This window comes from Pelobates fuscus, unplaced genomic scaffold (genome assembly GCF_036172605.1).
Source record: "Pelobates fuscus isolate aPelFus1 unplaced genomic scaffold, aPelFus1.pri scaffold_88, whole genome shotgun sequence".
NCBI lineage: Eukaryota > Metazoa > Chordata > Amphibia > Anura > Pelobatidae > Pelobates > Pelobates fuscus.
In genome coordinates, this window is record NW_026961957.1 from 25721 (window position 1) to 46000 (window position 20280).

General features: G+C 43.1%; 1 protein-coding gene across 1 annotated transcript in view; it reads left to right on the forward strand.

The window, feature by feature from the left end:
* The window catches only part of LOC134585283 (intraflagellar transport protein 172 homolog), a gene marked incomplete at its 3' end in the record, with an annotated part of 44189 nt that extends 25704 nt beyond the window's left edge, over window positions 1-18485 (forward strand). Inside the window, exon 9 of the mRNA XM_063440700.1 lies at window positions 18366-18485. Within this exon, the coding sequence (XP_063296770.1) occupies window positions 18366-18485 (120 nt within the window). The remainder of the gene's footprint in view (window positions 1-18365) is intronic.
* Window positions 18486-20280: the final 1795 nt, after the last annotated feature.

A 20280-nucleotide genomic window follows, 5' to 3' on the forward strand; every position in this document is an offset into this window, starting at 1 on the left:
TTCATTGTTGCAGTGTACCGAGCTTTGTACACCCAAAATGCTTTCATTGTTGCCGTGTACCGAGCTTTGTACGCCCAAAATGCTTTCACTGTTGCAGTGTTCCGAGCTTTGTACACCCAAAATGCTTTCATTGTTGCAGTGTACCGAGCTTTGTACACCCAAAATGCTTTCATTGTTGCAGTGTACCGAGCTTTGTACACCCAAAATGCTTTCATTGTTGCAGTGTACCGAGCTTTGTACACCCAAAATGCTTTCATTGTTGCAGTGTTCCGAGCTTCGTACACCCAAAATGCTTTCATTGTTGCCGTGTACCGAGCTTTGTACACCCAAAATGCTTTCATTGTTGCAGTGTTCCGAGCTTTGTACACCCAAAATGCTTTCATTGTTGCAGTGTACCGAGCTTTGTACACCCAAAATGCTTTCACTGTTGCAGTGTACCGAGCTTTGTTCACCCAAAATGCTTTCATTGTTGCAGTGTACCGAGCTTTGTTCACCCAAAATGCTTTCATTGTTGCAGTGTTCCGAGCTTTGTACACCCAAAATGCTTTCATTGTTGCAGTGTACCGAGCTTTGTACACCCAAAATGCTTTCATTGTTGCAGTGTTCCGAGCTTTGTACGCCCAAAATGCTTTCATTGTTGCAGTGTACCGAGCTTTGTACACCCAAAATGCTTTCATTGTTGCAGTGTTCCGAGCTTTGTACACCCAAAATGCTTTCATTGTTGCAGTGTACCGAGCTTTGTACACCCAAAATGCTTTCATTGTTGCAGTGTTCCGAGCTTTGTACACCCAAAATGCTTTCATTGTTGCAGTGTTCCGAGCTTTGTACACCCAAAATGCTTTCATTGTTGCAGTGTACCGAGCTTTGTACACCCAAAATGCTTTCATTGTTGCAGTGTACCGAGCTTTGTACACCCAAAATGCTTTCATTGTTGCAGTGTACCGAGCTTTGTACACCCAAAATGCTTTCATTGTTGCAGTGTTCCGAGCTTTGTACACCCAAAATGCTTTCATTGTTGCAGTGTTCCGAGCTTTGTACACCCAAAATGCTTTCATTGTTGCAGTGTTCCGAGCTTTGTACACCCAAAATGCTTTCATTGTTGCAGTGTACCGAGCTTTGTACACCCAAAATGCTTTCATTGTTGCAGTGTTCCGAGCTTTGTACACCCAAAATGCTTTCATTGTTGCAGTGTACCGAGCTTTGTACACCCAAAATGCTTTCATTGTTGCAGTGTACCGAGCTTTGTACACCCAAAATGCTTTCATTGTTGCAGTGTTCCGAGCTTTGTACACCCAAAATGCTTTCATTGTTGCAGTGTACCGAGCTTTGTACACCCAAAATGCTTTCATTGTTGCAGTGTACCGAGCTTTGTACACCCAAAATGCTTTCATTGTTGCAGTGTTCCGAGCTTTGTACACCCAAAATGCTTTCATTGCTGCAGTGTACCGAGCTTTGTACACCCAAAATGCTTTCATTGTTGCAGTGTTCCGAGCTTTGTACACCCAAAATGCTTTCATTGTTGCAGTGTACCGAGCTTTGTACACCCAAAATGCTTTCATTGTTGCAGTGTACCGAGCTTTGTACACCCAAAATGCTTTCATTGTTGCAGTGTACCGAGCTTTGTACACCCAAAATGCTTTCATTGTTGCAGTGTTCCGAGCTTTGTACACCCAAAATGCTTTCATTGTTGCAGTGTACCGAGCTTTGTACACCCAAAATGCTTTCATTGTTGCAGTGTACCGAGCTTTGTACACCCAAAATGCTTTCATTGTTGCAGTGTTCCGAGCTTTGTACACCCAAAATGCTTTCATTGCTGCAGTGTACCGAGCTTTGTACACCCAAAATGCTTTCATTGTTGCAGTGTTCCGAGCTTTGTACACCCAAAATGCTTTCATTGTTGCAGTGTTCCGAGCTTTGTACACCCAAAATGCTTTCATTGTTGCAGTGTACCGAGCTTTGTACACCCAAAATGCTTTCATTGTTGCAGTGTTCCGAGCTTTGTTCACCCAAAATGCTTTCATTGTTGCAGTGTACCGAGCTTTGTACACCCAAAATGCTTTCATTGTTGCAGTGTACCGAGCTTTGTACACCCAAAATGCTTTCATTGTTGCAGTGTTCCGAGCTTTGTACACCCAAAATGCTTTCATTGTTGCAGTGTACCGAGCTTTGTACACCCAAAATGCTTTCATTGTTGCAGTGTACCGAGCTTTGTACACCCAAAATGCTTTCATTGTTGCAGTGTTCCGAGCTTTGTACACCCAAAATGCTTTCATTGTTGCAGTGTACCGAGCTTTGTACACCCAAAATGCTTTCATTGTTGCAGTGTACCGAGCTTTGTACACCCAAAATGCTTTCATTGTTGCAGTGTTCCGAGCTTTGTACACCCAAAATGCTTTCATTGTTGCAGTGTACCGAGCTTTGTACACCCAAAATGCTTTCATTGTTGCAGTGTACCGAGCTTTGTACACCCAAAATGCTTTCATTGTTGCAGTGTTCCGAGCTTTGTACACCCAAAATGCTTTCATTGTTGCAGTGTTCCGAGCTTTGTACACCCAAAATGCTTTCATTGTTGCAGTGTTCCGAGCTTTGTACACCCAAAATGCTTTCACTGTTGCAGTGTACCGAGCTTTGTACACCCAAAATGCTTTCATTGTTGCAGTGTACCGAGCTTTGTACACCCAAAATGCTTTCATTGTTGCAGTGTACCGAGCTTTGTACACCCAAAATGCTTTCATTGTTGCAGTGTACCGAGCTTTGTACACCCAAAATGCTTTCATTGTTGCAGTGTTCCGAGCTTTGTACACCCAAAATGCTTTCATTGTTGCAGTGTACCGAGCTTTGTACACCCAAAATGCTTTCAATGTTGCAGTGTACCGAGCTTTGTACGCCCAAAATGCTTTCATTGTTGCAGTGTACCGAGCTTTGTACACCCAAAATGCTTTCATTGTTGCCGTGTACCGAGCTTTGTACGCCCAAAATGCTTTCACTGTTGCAGTGTTCCGAGCTTTGTACACCCAAAATGCTTTCATTGTTGCAGTGTTCCGAGCTTTGTACACCCAAAATGCTTTCATTGTTGCAGTGTTCCGAGCTTTGTACACCCAAAATGCTTTCATTGTTGCAGTGTACCGAGCTTTGTACACCCAAAATGCTTTCATTGTTGCAGTGTACCGAGCTTTGTACATCCAAAATGCTTTCATTGTTGCAGTGTTCCGAGCTTTGTACACCCAAAATGCTTTCATTGTTGCAGTGTTCCGAGCTTTGTTCACCCAAAATGCTTTCATTGTTGCAGTGTTCCGAGCTTTGTACACCCAAAATGCTTTCATTGTTGCAGTGTTCCGAGCTTTGTACACCCAAAATGCTTTCATTGTTGCAGTGTTCCGAGCTTTGTACACCCAAAATGCTTTCATTGTTGCAGTGTTCCGAGCTTTGTACACCCAAAATGCTTTCACTGTTGCAGTGTTCCGAGCTTTGTTCACCCAAAATGCTTTCATTGTTGCAGTGTTCCGAGCTTTGTACACCCAAAATGCTTTCATTGTTGCAGTGTACCGAGCTTTGTACACCCAAAATGCTTTCATTGTTGCAGTGTACCGAGCTTTGTACACCCAAAATGCTTTCATTGTTGCAGTGTACCGAGCTTTGTACACCCAAAATGCTTTCATTGTTGCAGTGTTCCGAGCTTTGTTCACCCAAAATGCTTTCATTGTTGCAGTGTACCGAGCTTTGTACGCCCAAAATGCTTTCATTGTTGCAGTGTTCCGAGCTTTGTACACCCAAAATGCTTTCATTGTTGCAGTGTACCGAGCTTTGTTCACCCAAAATGCTTTCATTGTTGCAGTGTACCGAGCTTTGTACACCCAAAATGCTTTCATTGTTGCAGTGTACCGAGCTTTGTACGCCCAAAATGCTTTCATTGTTGCAGTGTTCCGAGCTTTGTACACCCAAAATGCTTTCATTGTTGCAGTGTTCCGAGCTTTGTACACCCAAAATGCTTTCATTGTTGCAGTGTTCCGAGCTTTGTACACCCAAAATGCTTTCATTGTTGCAGTGTTCCGAGCTTTGTACACCCAAAATGCTTTCATTGTTGCAGTGTTCCGAGCTTTGTTCACCCAAAATGCTTTCATTGTTGCAGTGTACCGAGCTTTGTACACCCAAAATGCTTTCATTGTTGCAGTGTTCCGAGCTTTGTACACCCAAAATGCTTTCATTGTTGCAGTGTTCCGAGCTTTGTACACCCAAAATGCTTTCATTGTTGCAGTGTACCGAGCTTTGTACACCCAAAATGCTTTCATTGTTGCAGTGTTCCGAGCTTTGTACACCCAAAATGCTTTCATTGTTGCAGTGTTCCGAGCTTTGTACACCCAAAATGCTTTCATTGTTGCAGTGTACCGAGCTTTGTACACCCAAAATGCTTTCATTGTTGCAGTGTTCCGAGCTTTGTACACCCAAAATGCTTTCATTGTTGCAGTGTTCCGAGCTTTGTACACCCAAAATGCTTTCACTGTTGCAGTGTTCTGAGCTTTGTACACCCAAAATGCTTTCATTGTTGCAGTGTTCCGAGCTTTGTACACCCAAAATGCTTTCACTGTTGCAGTGTTCTGAGCTTTGTACACCCAAAATGCTTTCATTGTTGCAGTGTACCGAGCTTTGTACGCCCAAAATGCTTTCATTGTTGCAGTGTTCCGAGCTTTGTACGCCCAAAATGCTTTCATTGTTGCAGTGTTCCGAGCTTTGTACACCCAAAATGCTTTCATTGTTGCAGTGTACCGAGCTTTGTACACCCAAAATGCTTTCATTGTTGCAGTGTTCCGAGCTTTGTACACCCAAAATGCTTTCATTGTTGCAGTGTACCGAGCTTTGTACACCCAAAATGCTTTCATTGTTGCAGTGTACCGAGCTTTGTACACCCAAAATGCTTTCATTGTTGCAGTGTACCGAGCTTTGTACACCCAAAATGCTTTCATTGTTGCAGTGTACCGAGCTTTGTACGCCCAAAATGCTTTCATTGTTGCAGTGTACCGAGCTTTGTACACCCAAAATGCTTTCATTGTTGCAGTGTTCCGAGCTTTGTACACCCAAAATGCTTTCATTGTTGCAGTGTTCCGAGCTTTGTACACCCAAAATGCTTTCATTGTTGCAGTGTTCCGAGCTTTGTACACCCAAAATTCTTTCATTGTTGCAGTGTACCGAGCTTTGTACACCCAAAATGCTTTCATTGTTGCAGTGTTCCTTGCTTTGTACACCCAAAATGCTTTCATTGTTGCAGTGTACCGAGCTTTGTACACCCAAAATGCTTTCATTGTTGCAGTGTTCCGAGCTTTGTACACCCAAAATGCTTTCATTGTTGCAGTGTTCCGAGCTTTGTACACCCAAAATGCTTTCATTGTTGCAGTGTTCCGAGCTTTGTACACCCAAAATGCTTTCATTGTTGCAGTGTACCGAGCTTTGTTCACCCAAAATGCTTTCATTGTTGCAGTGTTCCGAGCTTTGTACACCCAAAATGCTTTCATTGTTGCAGTGTACCGAGCTTTGTACACCCAAAATGCTTTCATTGTTGCAGTGTTCCGAGCTTTGTACACCCAAAATGCTTTCATTGTTGCAGTGTTCCGAGCTTTGTACACCCAAAATGCTTTCATTGTTGCAGTGTACCGAGCTTTGTACACCCAAAATGCTTTCATTGTTGCAGTGTACCGAGCTTTGTACGCCCAAAATGCTTTCATTGTTGCAGTGTTCCGAGCTTTGTACACCCAAAATGCTTTCATTGTTGCAGTGTTCCGAGCTTTGTACACCCAAAATGCTTTCATTGTTGCAGTGTTCCGAGCTTTGTACACCCAAAATGCTTTCATTGTTGCAGTGTACCGAGCTTTGTACACCCAAAATGCTTTCATTGTTGCAGTGTACCGAGCTTTGTACATCCAAAATGCTTTCATTGTTGCAGTGTTCCGAGCTTTGTACACCCAAAATGCTTTCATTGTTGCAGTGTACCGAGCTTTGTACACCCAAAATGCTTTCATTGTTGCAGTGTACCGAGCTTTGTACACCCAAAATGCTTTCATTGTTGCAGTGTTCCGAGCTTTGTACACCCAAAATGCTTTCATTGTTGCAGTGTTCCGAGCTTTGTTCACCCAAAATGCTTTCATTGTTGCAGTGTTCCGAGCTTTGTACACCCAAAATGCTTTCATTGTTGCAGTGTACCGAGCTTTGTACACCCAAAATGCTTTCATTGTTGCAGTGTACCGAGCTTTGTACACCCAAAATGCTTTCATTGTTGCAGTGTACCGAGCTTTGTACACCCAAAATGCTTTCATTGTTGCAGTGTACCGAGCTTTGTACACCCAAAATGCTTTCATTGTTGCAGTGTTCCGAGCTTTGTTCACCCAAAATGCTTTCATTGTTGCAGTGTACCGAGCTTTGTACGCCCAAAATGCTTTCATTGTTGCAGTGTTCCGAGCTTTGTACACCCAAAATGCTTTCATTGTTGCAGTGTACCGAGCTTTGTTCACCCAAAATGCTTTCATTGTTGCAGTGTACCGAGCTTTGTACACCCAAAATGCTTTCATTGTTGCAGTGTACCGAGCTTTGTACGCCCAAAATGCTTTCATTGTTGCAGTGTTCCGAGCTTTGTACACCCAAAATGCTTTCATTGTTGCAGTGTTCCGAGCTTTGTACACCCAAAATGCTTTCATTGTTGCAGTGTTCCGAGCTTTGTACACCCAAAATGCTTTCATTGTTGCAGTGTTCCGAGCTTTGTACACCCAAAATGCTTTCATTGTTGCAGTGTTCCGAGCTTTGTTCACCCAAAATGCTTTCATTGTTGCAGTGTTCCGAGCTTTGTACACCCAAAATGCTTTCATTGTTGCAGTGTACCGAGCTTTGTACACCCAAAATGCTTTCATTGTTGCAGTGTTCCGAGCTTTGTACACCCAAAATGCTTTCATTGTTGCAGTGTACCGAGCTTTGTACACCCAAAATGCTTTCACTGTTGCAGTGTACCGAGCTTTGTACACCCAAAATGCTTTCATTGTTGCAGTGTTCCGAGCTTTGTACACCCAAAATGCTTTCATTGTTGCAGTGTACCGAGCTTTGTACACCCAAAATGCTTTCATTGTTGCAGTGTTCCGAGCTTTGTACACCCAAAATGCTTTCATTGTTGCAGTGTACCGAGCTTTGTACACCCAAAATGCTTTCATTGTTGCAGTGTACCGAGCTTTGTACACCCAAAATGCTTTCATTGTTGCAGTGTACCGAGCTTTGTACACCCAAAATGCTTTCATTGTTGCAGTGTTCCGAGCTTTGTACACCCAAAATGCTTTCATTGTTGCAGTGTTCCGAGCTTTGTACACCCAAAATGCTTTCATTGTTGCAGTGTTCCGAGCTTTGTACACCCAAAATGCTTTCATTGTTGCAGTGTACCAAGCTTTGTACACCCAAAATGCTTTCATTGTTGCAGTGTTCCGAGCTTTGTACACCCAAAATGCTTTCATTGTTGCAGTGTACCGAGCTTTGTACACCCAAAATGCTTTCATTGTTGCAGTGTTCCGAGCTTTGTACACCCAAAATGCTTTCATTGTTGCAGTGTACCGAGCTTTGTTCACCCAAAATGCTTTCATTGTTGCAGTGTACCGAGCTTTGTACACCCAAAATGCTTTCATTGTTGCAGTGTACCGAGCTTTGTACACCCAAAATGCTTTCATTGTTGCAGTGTTCCGAGCTTTGTACACCCAAAATGCTTTCATTGTTGCAGTGTTCCGAGCTTTGTACACCCAAAATGCTTTCATTGTTGCAGTGTTCCGAGCTTTGTACACCCAAAATGCTTTCATTGTTGCAGTGTACCAAGCTTTGTACACCCAAAATGCTTTCATTGTTGCAGTGTTCCGAGCTTTGTACACCCAAAATGCTTTCATTGTTGCAGTGTACCGAGCTTTGTACACCCAAAATGCTTTCATTGTTGCAGTGTTCCGAGCTTTGTACACCCAAAATGCTTTCATTGTTGCAGTGTACCGAGCTTTGTTCACCCAAAATGCTTTCATTGTTGCAGTGTTCCGAGCTTTGTACACCCAAAATGCTTTCATTGTTGCAGTGTACCGAGCTTTGTACACCCAAAATGCTTTCATTGTTGCAGTGTTCCGAGCTTTGTACACCCAAAATGCTTTCATTGTTGCAGTGTTCCGAGCTTTGTACACCCAAAATGCTTTCATTGTTGCAGTGTACCGAGCTTTGTACACCCAAAATGCTTTCATTGTTGCAGTGTTCCGAGCTTTGTACACCCAAAATGCTTTCATTGTTGCAGTGTTCCGAGCTTTGTACACCCAAAATGCTTTCATTGTTGCAGTGTACCGAGCTTTGTACACCCAAAATGCTTTCATTGTTGCAGTGTTCCGAGCTTTGTACACCCAAAATGCTTTCATTGTTGCAGTGTTCCGAGCTTTGTACACCCAAAATGCTTTAACTGTTGCAGTGTTCTGAGCTTTGTACACCCAAAATGCTTTCATTGTTGCAGTGTTCCGAGCTTTGTACACCCAAAATGCTTTCACTGTTGCAGTGTTCCGAGCTTTGTACACCCAAAATGCTTTCATTGTTGCAGTGTTCTGAGCTTTGTACACCCAAAATGCTTTCATTGTTGCAGTGTTCCGAGCTTTGTACACCCAAAATGCTTTCATTGTTGCAGTGTACCGAGCTTTGTACACCCAAAATGCTTTCATTGTTGCAGTGTTCTGAGCTTTGTACACCCAAAATGCTTTCATTGTTGCAGTGTACCGAGCTTTGTTCACCCAAAATGCTTTCACTGTTGCAGTGTACCGAGCTTTGTACACCCAAAATGCTTTCATTGTTGCAGTGTACCGAGCTTTGTACACCCAAAATGCTTTCATTGTTGCAGTGTTCCGAGCTTTGTACACCCAAAATGCTTTCATTGTTGCAGTGTACCGAGCTTTGTACGCCCAAAATGCTTTCATTGTTGCAGTGTACCGAGCTTTGTTCACCCAAAATGCTTTCATTGTTGCAGTGTTCCGAGCTTTGTACACCCAAAATGCTTTCACTGTTGCAGTGTTCCGAGCTTTGTACACCCAAAATGCTTTCATTGTTGCAGTGTACCGAGCTTTGTACACCCAAAATGCTTTCATTGTTGCCTTGTTCCGAGCTTTGTACACCCAAAATGCTTTCATTGTTGCAGTGTTCCGAGCTTTGTACACCCAAAATGCTTTCATTGTTGCAGTGTACCGAGCTTTGTACACCCAAAATGCTTTCATTGTTGCAGTGTTCCGAGCTTTGTACACCCAAAATGCTTTCATTGTTGCAGTGTTCCGAGCTTTGTACACCCAAAATGCTTTCATTGTTGCAGTGTACCAAGCTTTGTACACCCAAAATGCTTTCATTGTTGCAGTGTACCGAGCTTTGTACACCCAAAATGCTTTCATTGTTGCAGTGTTCCGAGCTTTGTACACCCAAAATGCTTTCATTGTTGCAGTGTACCGAGCTTTGTACACCCAAAATGCTTTCATTGTTGCAGTGTTCCGAGCTTTGTACACCCAAAATGCTTTCATTGTTGCAGTGTACCGAGCTTTGTACACCCAAAATGCTTTCATTGTTGCAGTGTACCGAGCTTTGTACACCCAAAATGCTTTCATTGTTGCAGTGTACCGAGCTTTGTACACCCAAAATGCTTTCATTGTTGCAGTGTACCGAGCTTTGTACGCCCAAAATGCTTTCATTGTTGCAGTGTACCGAGCTTTGTACACCCAAAATGCTTTCATTGTTGCAGTGTACCGAGCTTTGTACACCCAAAATGCTTTCATTGTTGCAGTGTTCCGAGCTTTGTACACCCAAAATGCTTTCATTGTTGCAGTGTTCCGAGCTTTGTACACCCAAAATGCTTTCATTGTTGCAGTGTTCCGAGCTTTGTACACCCAAAATGCTTTCATTGTTGCAGTGTACCGAGCTTTGTACACCCAAAATGCTTTCATTGTTGCAGTGTTCCGAGCTTTGTACACCCAAAATGCTTTCATTGTTGCAGTGTACCGAGCTTTGTACACCCAAAATGCTTTCATTGTTGCAGTGTTCCGAGCTTTGTACACCCAAAATGCTTTCATTGTTGCAGTGTACCGAGCTTTGTTCACCCAAAATGCTTTCATTGTTGCAGTGTTCCGAGCTTTGTACACCCAAAATGCTTTCATTGTTGCAGTGTACCGAGCTTTGTACACCCAAAATGCTTTCATTGTTGCAGTGTTCCGAGCTTTGTACACCCAAAATGCTTTCATTGTTGCAGTGTTCCGAGCTTTGTACACCCAAAATGCTTTCATTGTTGCAGTGTACCGAGCTTTGTACACCCAAAATGCTTTCATTGTTGCAGTGTTCCGAGCTTTGTACACCCAAAATGCTTTCATTGTTGCAGTGTTCCGAGCTTTGTACACCCAAAATGCTTTCATTGTTGCAGTGTACCGAGCTTTGTACACCCAAAATGCTTTCATTGTTGCAGTGTTCCGAGCTTTGTACACCCAAAATGCTTTCATTGTTGCAGTGTTCCGAGCTTTGTACACCCAAAATGCTTTCACTGTTGCAGTGTTCTGAGCTTTGTACACCCAAAATGCTTTCATTGTTGCAGTGTTCCGAGCTTTGTACACCCAAAATGCTTTCACTGTTGCAGTGTTCCGAGCTTTGTACACCCAAAATGCTTTCATTGTTGCAGTGTTCTGAGCTTTGTACACCCAAAATGCTTTCATTGTTGCAGTGTTCCGAGCTTTGTACACCCAAAATGCTTTCATTGTTGCAGTGTACCGAGCTTTGTACACCCAAAATGCTTTCATTGTTGCAGTGTTCTGAGCTTTGTACACCCAAAATGCTTTCATTGTTGCAGTGTACCGAGCTTTGTTCACCCAAAATGCTTTCACTGTTGCAGTGTACCGAGCTTTGTACACCCAAAATGCTTTCATTGTTGCAGTGTACCGAGCTTTGTACACCCAAAATGCTTTCATTGTTGCAGTGTTCCGAGCTTTGTACACCCAAAATGCTTTCATTGTTGCCTTGTTCCGAGCTTTGTACACCCAAAATGCTTTCATTGTTGCAGTGTACCGAGCTTTGTACACCCAAAATGCTTTCATTGTTGCAGTGTTCCGAGCTTTGTACACCCAAAATGCTTTCATTGTTGCCTTGTTCCGAGCTTTGTACACCCAAAATGCTTTCATTGTTGCAGTGTACCGAGCTTTGTACACCCAAAATGCTTTCATTGTTGCAGTGTACCGAGCTTTGTACACCCAAAATGCTTTCATTGTTGCAGTGTACCGAGCTTTGTTCACCCAAAATGCTTTCACTGTTGCAGTGTACCGAGCTTTGTACACCCAAAATGCTTTCATTGTTGCAGTGTACCGAGCTTTGTACGCCCAAAATGCTTTCATTGTTGCAGTGTACCGAGCTTTGTTCACCCAAAATGCTTTCATTGTTGCAGTGTTCCGAGCTTTGTACACCCAAAATGCTTTCACTGTTGCAGTGTTCCGAGCTTTGTACACCCAAAATGCTTTCATTGTTGCAGTGTACCGAGCTTTGTACACCCAAAATGCTTTCATTGTTGCCTTGTTCCGAGCTTTGTACACCCAAAATGCTTTCATTGTTGCAGTGTTCCGAGCTTTGTACACCCAAAATGCTTTCATTGTTGCAGTGTACCGAGCTTTGTACACCCAAAATGCTTTCATTGTTGCAGTGTTCCGAGCTTTGTACACCCAAAATGCTTTCATTGTTGCAGTGTACCGAGCTTTGTACACCCAAAATGCTTTCACTGTTGCAGTGTACCGAGCTTTGTACACCCAAAATGCTTTCATTGTTGCAGTGTACCGAGCTTTGTTCACCCAAAATGCTTTCACTGTTGCAGTGTTCCGAGCTTTGTTCACCCAAAATGCTTTCATTGTTGCAGTGTTCCGAGCTTTGTACACCCAAAATGTTTTCACTGTTGCAGTGTACCGAGCTTTGTACGCCCAAAATGCTTTCATTGTTGCAGTGTTCCGAGCTTTGTACGCCCAAAATGCTTTCATTGTTGCAGTGTTCCGAGCTTTGTACACCCAAAATGCTTTCATTGTTGCAGTGTACCGAGCTTTGTACACCCAAAATGCTTTCATTGTTGCAGTGTACCGAGCTTTGTACACCCAAAATGCTTTCATTGTTGCAGTGTTCCGAGCTTTGTACACCCAAAATGCTTTCATTGTTGCAGTGTACCGAGCTTTGTACACCCAAAATGCTTTCACTGTTGCAGTGTACCGAGCTTTGTACACCCAAAATGCTTTCATTGTTGCAGTGTTCCGAGCTTTGTTCACCCAAAATGCTTTCATTGTTGCAGTGTTCCGAGCTTTGTACACCCAAAATGCTTTCATTGTTGCAGTGTACCGAGCTTTGTACACCCAAAATGCTTTCACTGTTGCAGTGTACCGAGCTTTGTACACCCAAAATGCTTTCATTGTTGCAGTGTACCGAGCTTTGTACACCCAAAATGCTTTCATTGTTGCAGTGTACCGAGCTTTGTTCACCCAAAATGCTTTCACTGTTGCAGTGTTCCGAGCTTTGTACACCCAAAATGCTTTCATTGTTGCAGTGTACCGAGCTTTGTACACCCAAAATGCTTTCATTGTTGCAGTGTTCCGAGCTTTGTACACCCAAAATGCTTTCATTGTTGCAGTGTTCCGAGCTTTGTACACCCAAAATGCTTTCATTGTTGCAGTGTTCCGAGCTTTGTACACCCAAAATGCTTTCATTGTTGCAGTGTACCGAGCTTTGTACACCCAAAATGCTTTCATTGTTGCAGTGTTCCGAGCTTTGTACACCCAAAATGCTTTCATTGTTGCAGTGTTCCGAGCTTTGTACACCCAAAATGCTTTCACTGTTGCAGTGTTCTGAGCTTTGTACACCCAAAATGCTTTCATTGTTGCAGTGTTCCGAGCTTTGTACACCCAAAATGCTTTCACTGTTGCAGTGTTCCGAGCTTTGTACACCCAAAATGCTTTCATTGTTGCAGTGTTCTGAGCTTTGTACACCCAAAATGCTTTCATTGTTGCAGTGTACCGAGCTTTGTACACCCAAAATGCTTTCATTGTTGCAGTGTTCTGAGCTTTGTACACCCAAAATGCTTTCATTGTTGCAGTGTACCGAGCTTTGTTCACCCAAAATGCTTTCACTGTTGCAGTGTACCGAGCTTTGTACACCCAAAATGCTTTCATTGTTGCAGTGTACCGAGCTTTGTACACCCAAAATGCTTTCATTGTTGCAGTGTTCCGAGCTTTGTACACCCAAAATGCTTTCATTGTTGCCTTGTTCCGAGCTTTGTACACCCAAAATGCTTTCATTGTTGCAGTGTACCGAGCTTTGTACACCCAAAATGCTTTCATTGTTGCAGTGTTCCGAGCTTTGTACACCCAAAATGCTTTCATTGTTGCCTTGTTCCGAGCTTTGTACACCCAAAATGCTTTCATTGTTGCAGTGTACCGAGCTTTGTACACCCAAAATGCTTTCATTGTTGCAGTGTACCGAGCTTTGTACACCCAAAATGCTTTCATTGTTGCAGTGTACCGAGCTTTGTTCACCCAAAATGCTTTCACTGTTGCAGTGTACCGAGCTTTGTACACCCAAAATGCTTTCATTGTTGCAGTGTACCGAGCTTTGTACGCCCAAAATGCTTTCATTGTTGCAGTGTACCGAGCTTTGTTCACCCAAAATGCTTTCATTGTTGCAGTGTTCCGAGCTTTGTACACCCAAAATGCTTTCACTGTTGCAGTGTTCCGAGCTTTGTACACCCAAAATGCTTTCATTGTTGCAGTGTACCGAGCTTTGTACACCCAAAATGCTTTCATTGTTGCCTTGTTCCGAGCTTTGTACACCCAAAATGCTTTCATTGTTGCAGTGTTCCGAGCTTTGTACACCCAAAATGCTTTCATTGTTGCAGTGTACCGAGCTTTGTACACCCAAAATGCTTTCATTGTTGCAGTGTTCCGAGCTTTGTACACCCAAAATGCTTTCATTGTTGCAGTGTACCGAGCTTTGTACACCCAAAATGCTTTCACTGTTGCAGTGTACCGAGCTTTGTACACCCAAAATGCTTTCATTGTTGCAGTGTTCCGAGCTTTGTTCACCCAAAATGCTTTCATTGTTGCAGTGTTCCGAGCTTTGTACACCCAAAATGCTTTCATTGTTGCAGTGTACCGAGCTTTGTACACCCAAAATGCTTTCACTGTTGCAGTGTACCGAGCTTTGTACACCCAAAATGCTTTCATTGTTGCAGTGTACCGAGCTTTGTACACCCAAAATGCTTTCATTGTTGCAGTGTACCGAGCTTTGTTCACCCAAAATGCTTTCACTGTTGCAGTGTTCCGAGCTTTGTACACCCAAAATGCTTTCATTGTTGCAGTGTACCGAGCTTTGTACACCCAAAATGCTTTCATTGTTGCAGTGTTCCGAGCTTTGTACGCCCAAAATGCTTTCATTGTTGCAGTGTTCCGAGCTTTGTTCACCCAAAATGCTTTCATTGTTGCAGTGTACCGAGCTTTGTACACCCAAAATGCTTTCATTGTTGCAGTGTTCCGAGCTTTGTACGCCCAAAATGCTTTCATTGTTGCAGTGTACCGAGCTTTGTACACCCAAAATGCTTTCATTGTTGCAGTGTACCGAGCTTTGTACACCCAAAATGCTTTCATTGTTGCAGTGTACCGAGCTTTGTACACCCAAAATGCTTTCATTGTTGCAGTGTACCGAGCTTTGTACACCCAAAATGCTTTCATTGTTGCAGTGTACCGAGCTTTGTACACCCAAAATGCTTTCATTGTTGCAGTGTACCGAGCTTTGTACACCCAAAATGCTTTCATTGTTGCAGTGTACCGAGCTTTGTACACACAAAATGCTTTCACTGTTGCAGTGTACCGAGCTTTGTACACCCAAAATGCTTTCATTGCTGCAGTGTTCCGAGCTTTGTACACCCAAAATGCTTTCATTGTTGCAGTGTACCGAGCTTTGTACACCCAAAATGCTTTCATTGTTGCAGTGTACCGAGCTTTGTACGCCCAAAATGCTTTCATTGTTGCAGTGTTCCGAGCTTTGTACACCCAAAATGCTTTCATTGTTGCAGTGTTCCGAGCTTTGTACACCCAAAATGCTTTCATTGTTGCAGTGTACCGAGCTTTGTTCACCCAAAATGCTTTCATTGTTGCAGTGTACCGAGCTTTGTACACACAAAATGCTTTCATTGTTGCAGTGTACCGAGCTTTGTACACCCAAAATGCTTTCATTGTTGCAGTGTACCGAGCTTTGTACACCCAAAATGCTTTCATTGTTGCAGTGTACCGAGCTTTGTACGCCCAAAATGCTTTCATTGTTGCAGTGTTCTGAGCTTTGTACACCCAAAATGCTTTCATTGTTGCAGTGTTCCGAGCTTTGTACACCCAAAATGCTTTCATTGTTGCAGTGTACCGAGCTTTGTTCACCCAAAATGCTTTCATTGTTGCAGTGTACCGAGCTTTGTACACACAAAATGCTTTCATTGTTGCAGTGTACCGAGCTTTGTACACCCAAAATGCTTTCATTGTTGCAGTGTACCGAGCTTTGTTCACCCAAAATGCTTTCATTGTTGCAGTGTACCGAGCTTTGTACACCCAAAATGCTTTCATTGTTGCAGTGTACCGAGCTTTGTTCACCCAAAATGCTTTCATTGTTGCAGTGTTCCGAGCTTTGTACACCCAAAATGCTTTCACTGTTGCAGTGTACCGAGCTTTGTACACCCAAAATGCTTTCATTGTTGCAGTGTTCCGAGCTTTGTACACCCAAAATGTTTTCACTGTTGCAGTGTACCGAGCTTTGTACACACAAAATGCTTTCATTGTTGCAGTGTACCGAGCTTTGTACACCCAAAATGCTTTCATTGTTGCAGTGTACCGAGCTTTGTACACCCAAAATGCTTTCATTGTTGCAGTGTACCGAGCTTTGTTCACACAAAATGCTTTCATTGTTGCAGTGTACCGAGCTTTGTACACCCAAAATGCTTTCATTGTTGCAGTGTTCCGAGCTTTGTACACCCAAAATGCTTTCATTGTTGCAGTGTACCGAGCTTTGTACACCCAAAATGCTTTCACTGTTGCAGTGTACCGAGCTTTGTACACCCAAAATGCTTTCATTGTTGCCTTTTTCCGAGCTTTGTACACCCAAAATGCTTTCATTGTTGCAGTGTTCCGAGCTTTGTTCACCCAAAATGCTTTCATTGTTGCAGTGTTCCGAGCTTTGTACACCCAAAATGCTTTCACTGTTGCAGTGTACCGAGCTTTGTACACCCAAAATGCTTTCATTGTTGCCTTGTTCCGAGCTTTGTACACCCAAAATGTTTTCATTGTTGCAGTGTTCCGAGCTTTGTTCACCCAAAATGCTTTCATTGTTGCAGTGTACCGAGCTTTGTACACCCAAAATGCTTTCATTGTTGCAGTGTTCCGAGCTTTGTACGCCCAAAATGCTTTCATTGTTGCAGTGTACCAAGCTTTGTACACCCAAAATGCTTTCATTGTTGCAGTGTACCGAGCTTTGTACACCCAAAATGCTTTCATTGTTGCAGTGTACCGAGCTTTGTACACCCAAAATGCTTTCATTGTTGCAGTGTTCCGAGCTTTGTTCACCCAAAATGCTTTCATTGTTGCAGTGTACCGAGCTTTGTACACCCAAAATGCTTTCATTGTTGCAGTGTACCGAGCATGTACACCCAAAATGCTTTCATTGTTGCAGTGTACCGAGCTTTGTTCACCCAAAATGCTTTCATTGTTGCAGTGTTCCGAGCTTTGTACACCCAAAATGCTTTCATTGTTGCAGTGTTCCGAGCTTTGTTCACCCAAAATGCTTTCATTGTTGCAGTGTTCCGAGCTTTGTTCACCCAAAATGCTTTCATTGTTGCAGTGTACCGAGCTTTGTACGCCCAAAATGCTTTCATTGTTGCAGTGTACCGAGCTTTGTACACCCAAAATGCTTTCATTGTTGCAGTGTTCCGAGCTTTGTTCACCCAAAATGCTTTCATTGTTGCAGTGTACCGAGCTTTGTACACCCAAAATGCTTTCATTGTTGCAGTGTACCGAGCTTTGTACACCCAAAATGCTTTCATTGTTGCAGTGTTCCGAGCTTTGTACACCCAAAATGCTTTCATTGTTGCAGTGTACCGAGCTTTGTACACCCAAAATGCTTTCATTGTTGCAGTGTTCCGAGCTTTGTACACCCAAAATGCTTTCATTGTTGCAGTGTTCCGAGCTTTGTACGCCCAAAATGCTTTCATTGTTGCAGTGTTCCGAGCTTTGTACGCCCAAAATGCTTTCATTGTTGCAGTGTTCCAAGCTTTGTACACCCAAAATGCTTTCATTGTTGCAGTGTTCCGAGCTTTGTTCACCCAAAATGCTTTCATTGTTGCAGTGTACCGAGCTTTGTACACCCAAAATGCTTTCATTGTTGCAGTGTTCCGAGCTTTGTACACCCAAAATGCTTTCATTGTTGCAGTGTTCCGAGCTTTGTACACCCAAAATGCTTTCATTGTTGCAGTGTACCGAGCTTTGTACACCCAAAATGCTTTCATTGTTGCAGTGTTCCGAGCTTTGTACACCCAAAATGCTTTCATTGTTGCAGTGTACCGAGCTTTGTACACCCAAAATGCTTTCATTGTTGCAGTGTACCGAGCTTTGTACACCCAAAATGCTTTCATTGTTGCAGTGTTCCGAGCTTTGTACGCCCAAAATGCTTTCATTGTTGCAGTGTTCCGAGCTTTGTACGCCCAAAATGCTTTCATTGTTGCAGTGTACCGAGCTTTGTACACCCAAAATGCTTTCATTGTTGCAGTGTTCCGAGCTTTGTACGCCCAAAATGCTTTCATTGTTGCAGTGTTCCGAGCTTTGTACGCCCAAAATGCTTTCATTGTTGCAGTGTACCGAGCTTTGTACACCCAAAATGCTTTCATTGTTGCAGTGTTCCGAGCTTTGTACACCCAAAATGCTTTCACTGTTGCAGTGTACCGAGCTTTGTACACCCAAAATGCTTTCATTGTTGCAGTGTACCGAGCTTTGTACACCCAAAATGCTTTCATTGTTGCAGTGTACCGAGCTTTGTACACCCAAAATGCTTTCATTGTTGCAGTGTTCCGAGCTTTGTACGCCCAAAATGCTTTCATTGTTGCAGTGTTCCGAGCTTTGTACGCCCAAAATGCTTTCATTGTTGCAGTGTTCCGAGCTTTGTACACCCAAAATGCTTTCACTGTTGCAGTGTACCGAGCTTTGTACACCCAAAATGCTTTCATTGTTGCAGTGTACCTTTCAAGATATATGTGAACCTATTTTTTGCTGTTTTTCCTCCACCTATACCTTTATTACTGACTGTTTTCTGGTCAGTGTGAGAACTTGGTGAAATCGAGCGAGGCCAATTCCGGAGCACACCAGGAGTTTGAGCAGATGCTGCAGATTGCTCATTATTACAGCACACGATCCGCTTCACTCAGTGTACCGCAGCTGGTAAGTGCAAGCAACTCCGTGAGCTATGTTATATTATAAATTTATGTTATACCACAGTGAATAAATATCTCACATTGTCCTCAAATATACCAGCATGTACTCTCTGCCGTTTAGGAGTTAAATCCCTTTGTTTATGAACCCTAGTCACACCTCCCTGCATGTGACTTGCACAGCCTTCCTGAACACTTCCTGTAAGGAGCCATCTAATGTTTACACATCCTTTATTGAACAGTCTGTTTAATTTTAGGGGACTTACTAATAACAATGTATGCAACTATAATTTAACATACAGTGCATATCAATTACACAGATGATTTGTAAACACATTTATTGTGGTTTAAAGACACATTACTGGGTGTATTACTGCTGTGGTGCACTCAGACATAAAAAAGAGGGATTTGAGCCCAATATAGGGACAGTTGGGCGGTATGGATTGTGGTTTAAGTTTAAAGGGACACTATAGTCACCAGAACAGCTGCAGCTTATTGAATTTGTTCTGATGAGTAGAATCATTACCTGCAGGCTTTTTGCTGTAAACACTGTCTTTTCAGAGAAAATGCAGTGTTTACATTACAGCCTAGTGATAACTTCACTGGCCACTCCTCAGATGGCTGTTAGAGATGCTGATTGGCCAGGGCTGTGTTTGAATCATGCTGGCTCTGCCCCATATCTGCCTCTTTGTCAGTCTCAGCCAATCCTATGGGGAAGCATTGTGATTGGATTAGGCTACCACTTCTCATGATGTCAGCAGACTGCTTGTTTTTTTTTAGGCAAACAGCATGCAGATCTACAGCTTCTGGCTTGAATACAGTAAGATTTTGCTATATTTATGGAGGCATGAGGGGCCCAGGGGGCTAGATGGTGGTTTTAACCCTATAGGGTCAGGAATACATGTTTGTGTTCCTGACCCTATAGTGATCCTTTAATTTACAGAGCAGGATATAAAACTTCTAAGGGAAATTTAAAATCTGATTGTTAATGAAACCATTTTGTTTGACATGATCTATACTCCCAAACTGCTTTATTAAAGCGGCACTGTCATGCCGAACTTACCTTTCCCCAATCGATTCCTCTTCTCTCCCTCTGTCAGGATCTCTTATTCATTTCTTCCTGTCTGCTCTAGTTTTCTTTAAAACTCAAGAAAAAGTAGGGACTATTTGTCTTATGGAGGTTTCCTACCAGGGCCGGACTGGGAAGAAAATTCGGCCAGGGCATTTTTTAATTACAGCGGCCCACTAAAAAGGGGGCGGGCCAGATAGGGTGTGTTTTGTCATCACCAATGACGAGCACGCCCCATCACAAAGTGAGCATGTTGGTTCAATGCTCTTCCAGGGTAGACCATGCACAGAGCTCTGCTGAAGAGCTCTGGCATGAGAAAAATACCTTGTATTTGTTCTGCACAGCGCAAGCAAATTTAATAACATGCTTGCACTGTGTTTGCTTGAAATTTGTCTCTGGTGTCTTCATAGTTGGGATACCAGGAGACAAAAATGCTAGGAAAGCATATTGTGCAGTGTGTGTGTGTGAGTGATGGGTGCTGTTTGCGTGAGGGTGCTATGTGGGTAAGGGTGCTGTGTGTGTGATGGGTGCTGTAGCGGAGAGCCGATCTTTCACAGCTATTCTCCACTAGAGATCCCAGTGAGGCTCAGGAACAAGGTGATGATAAGTCCACAGGCAAGGTTTCTAGCAGGTAGAGTAATACATCAATATCCCCATCGCAATCCCAATAACTGGACGACACACAGTTTCAGGAGTAGAACTGACAAGCTTTATTCCACAGTTCCTTATAAAGCCC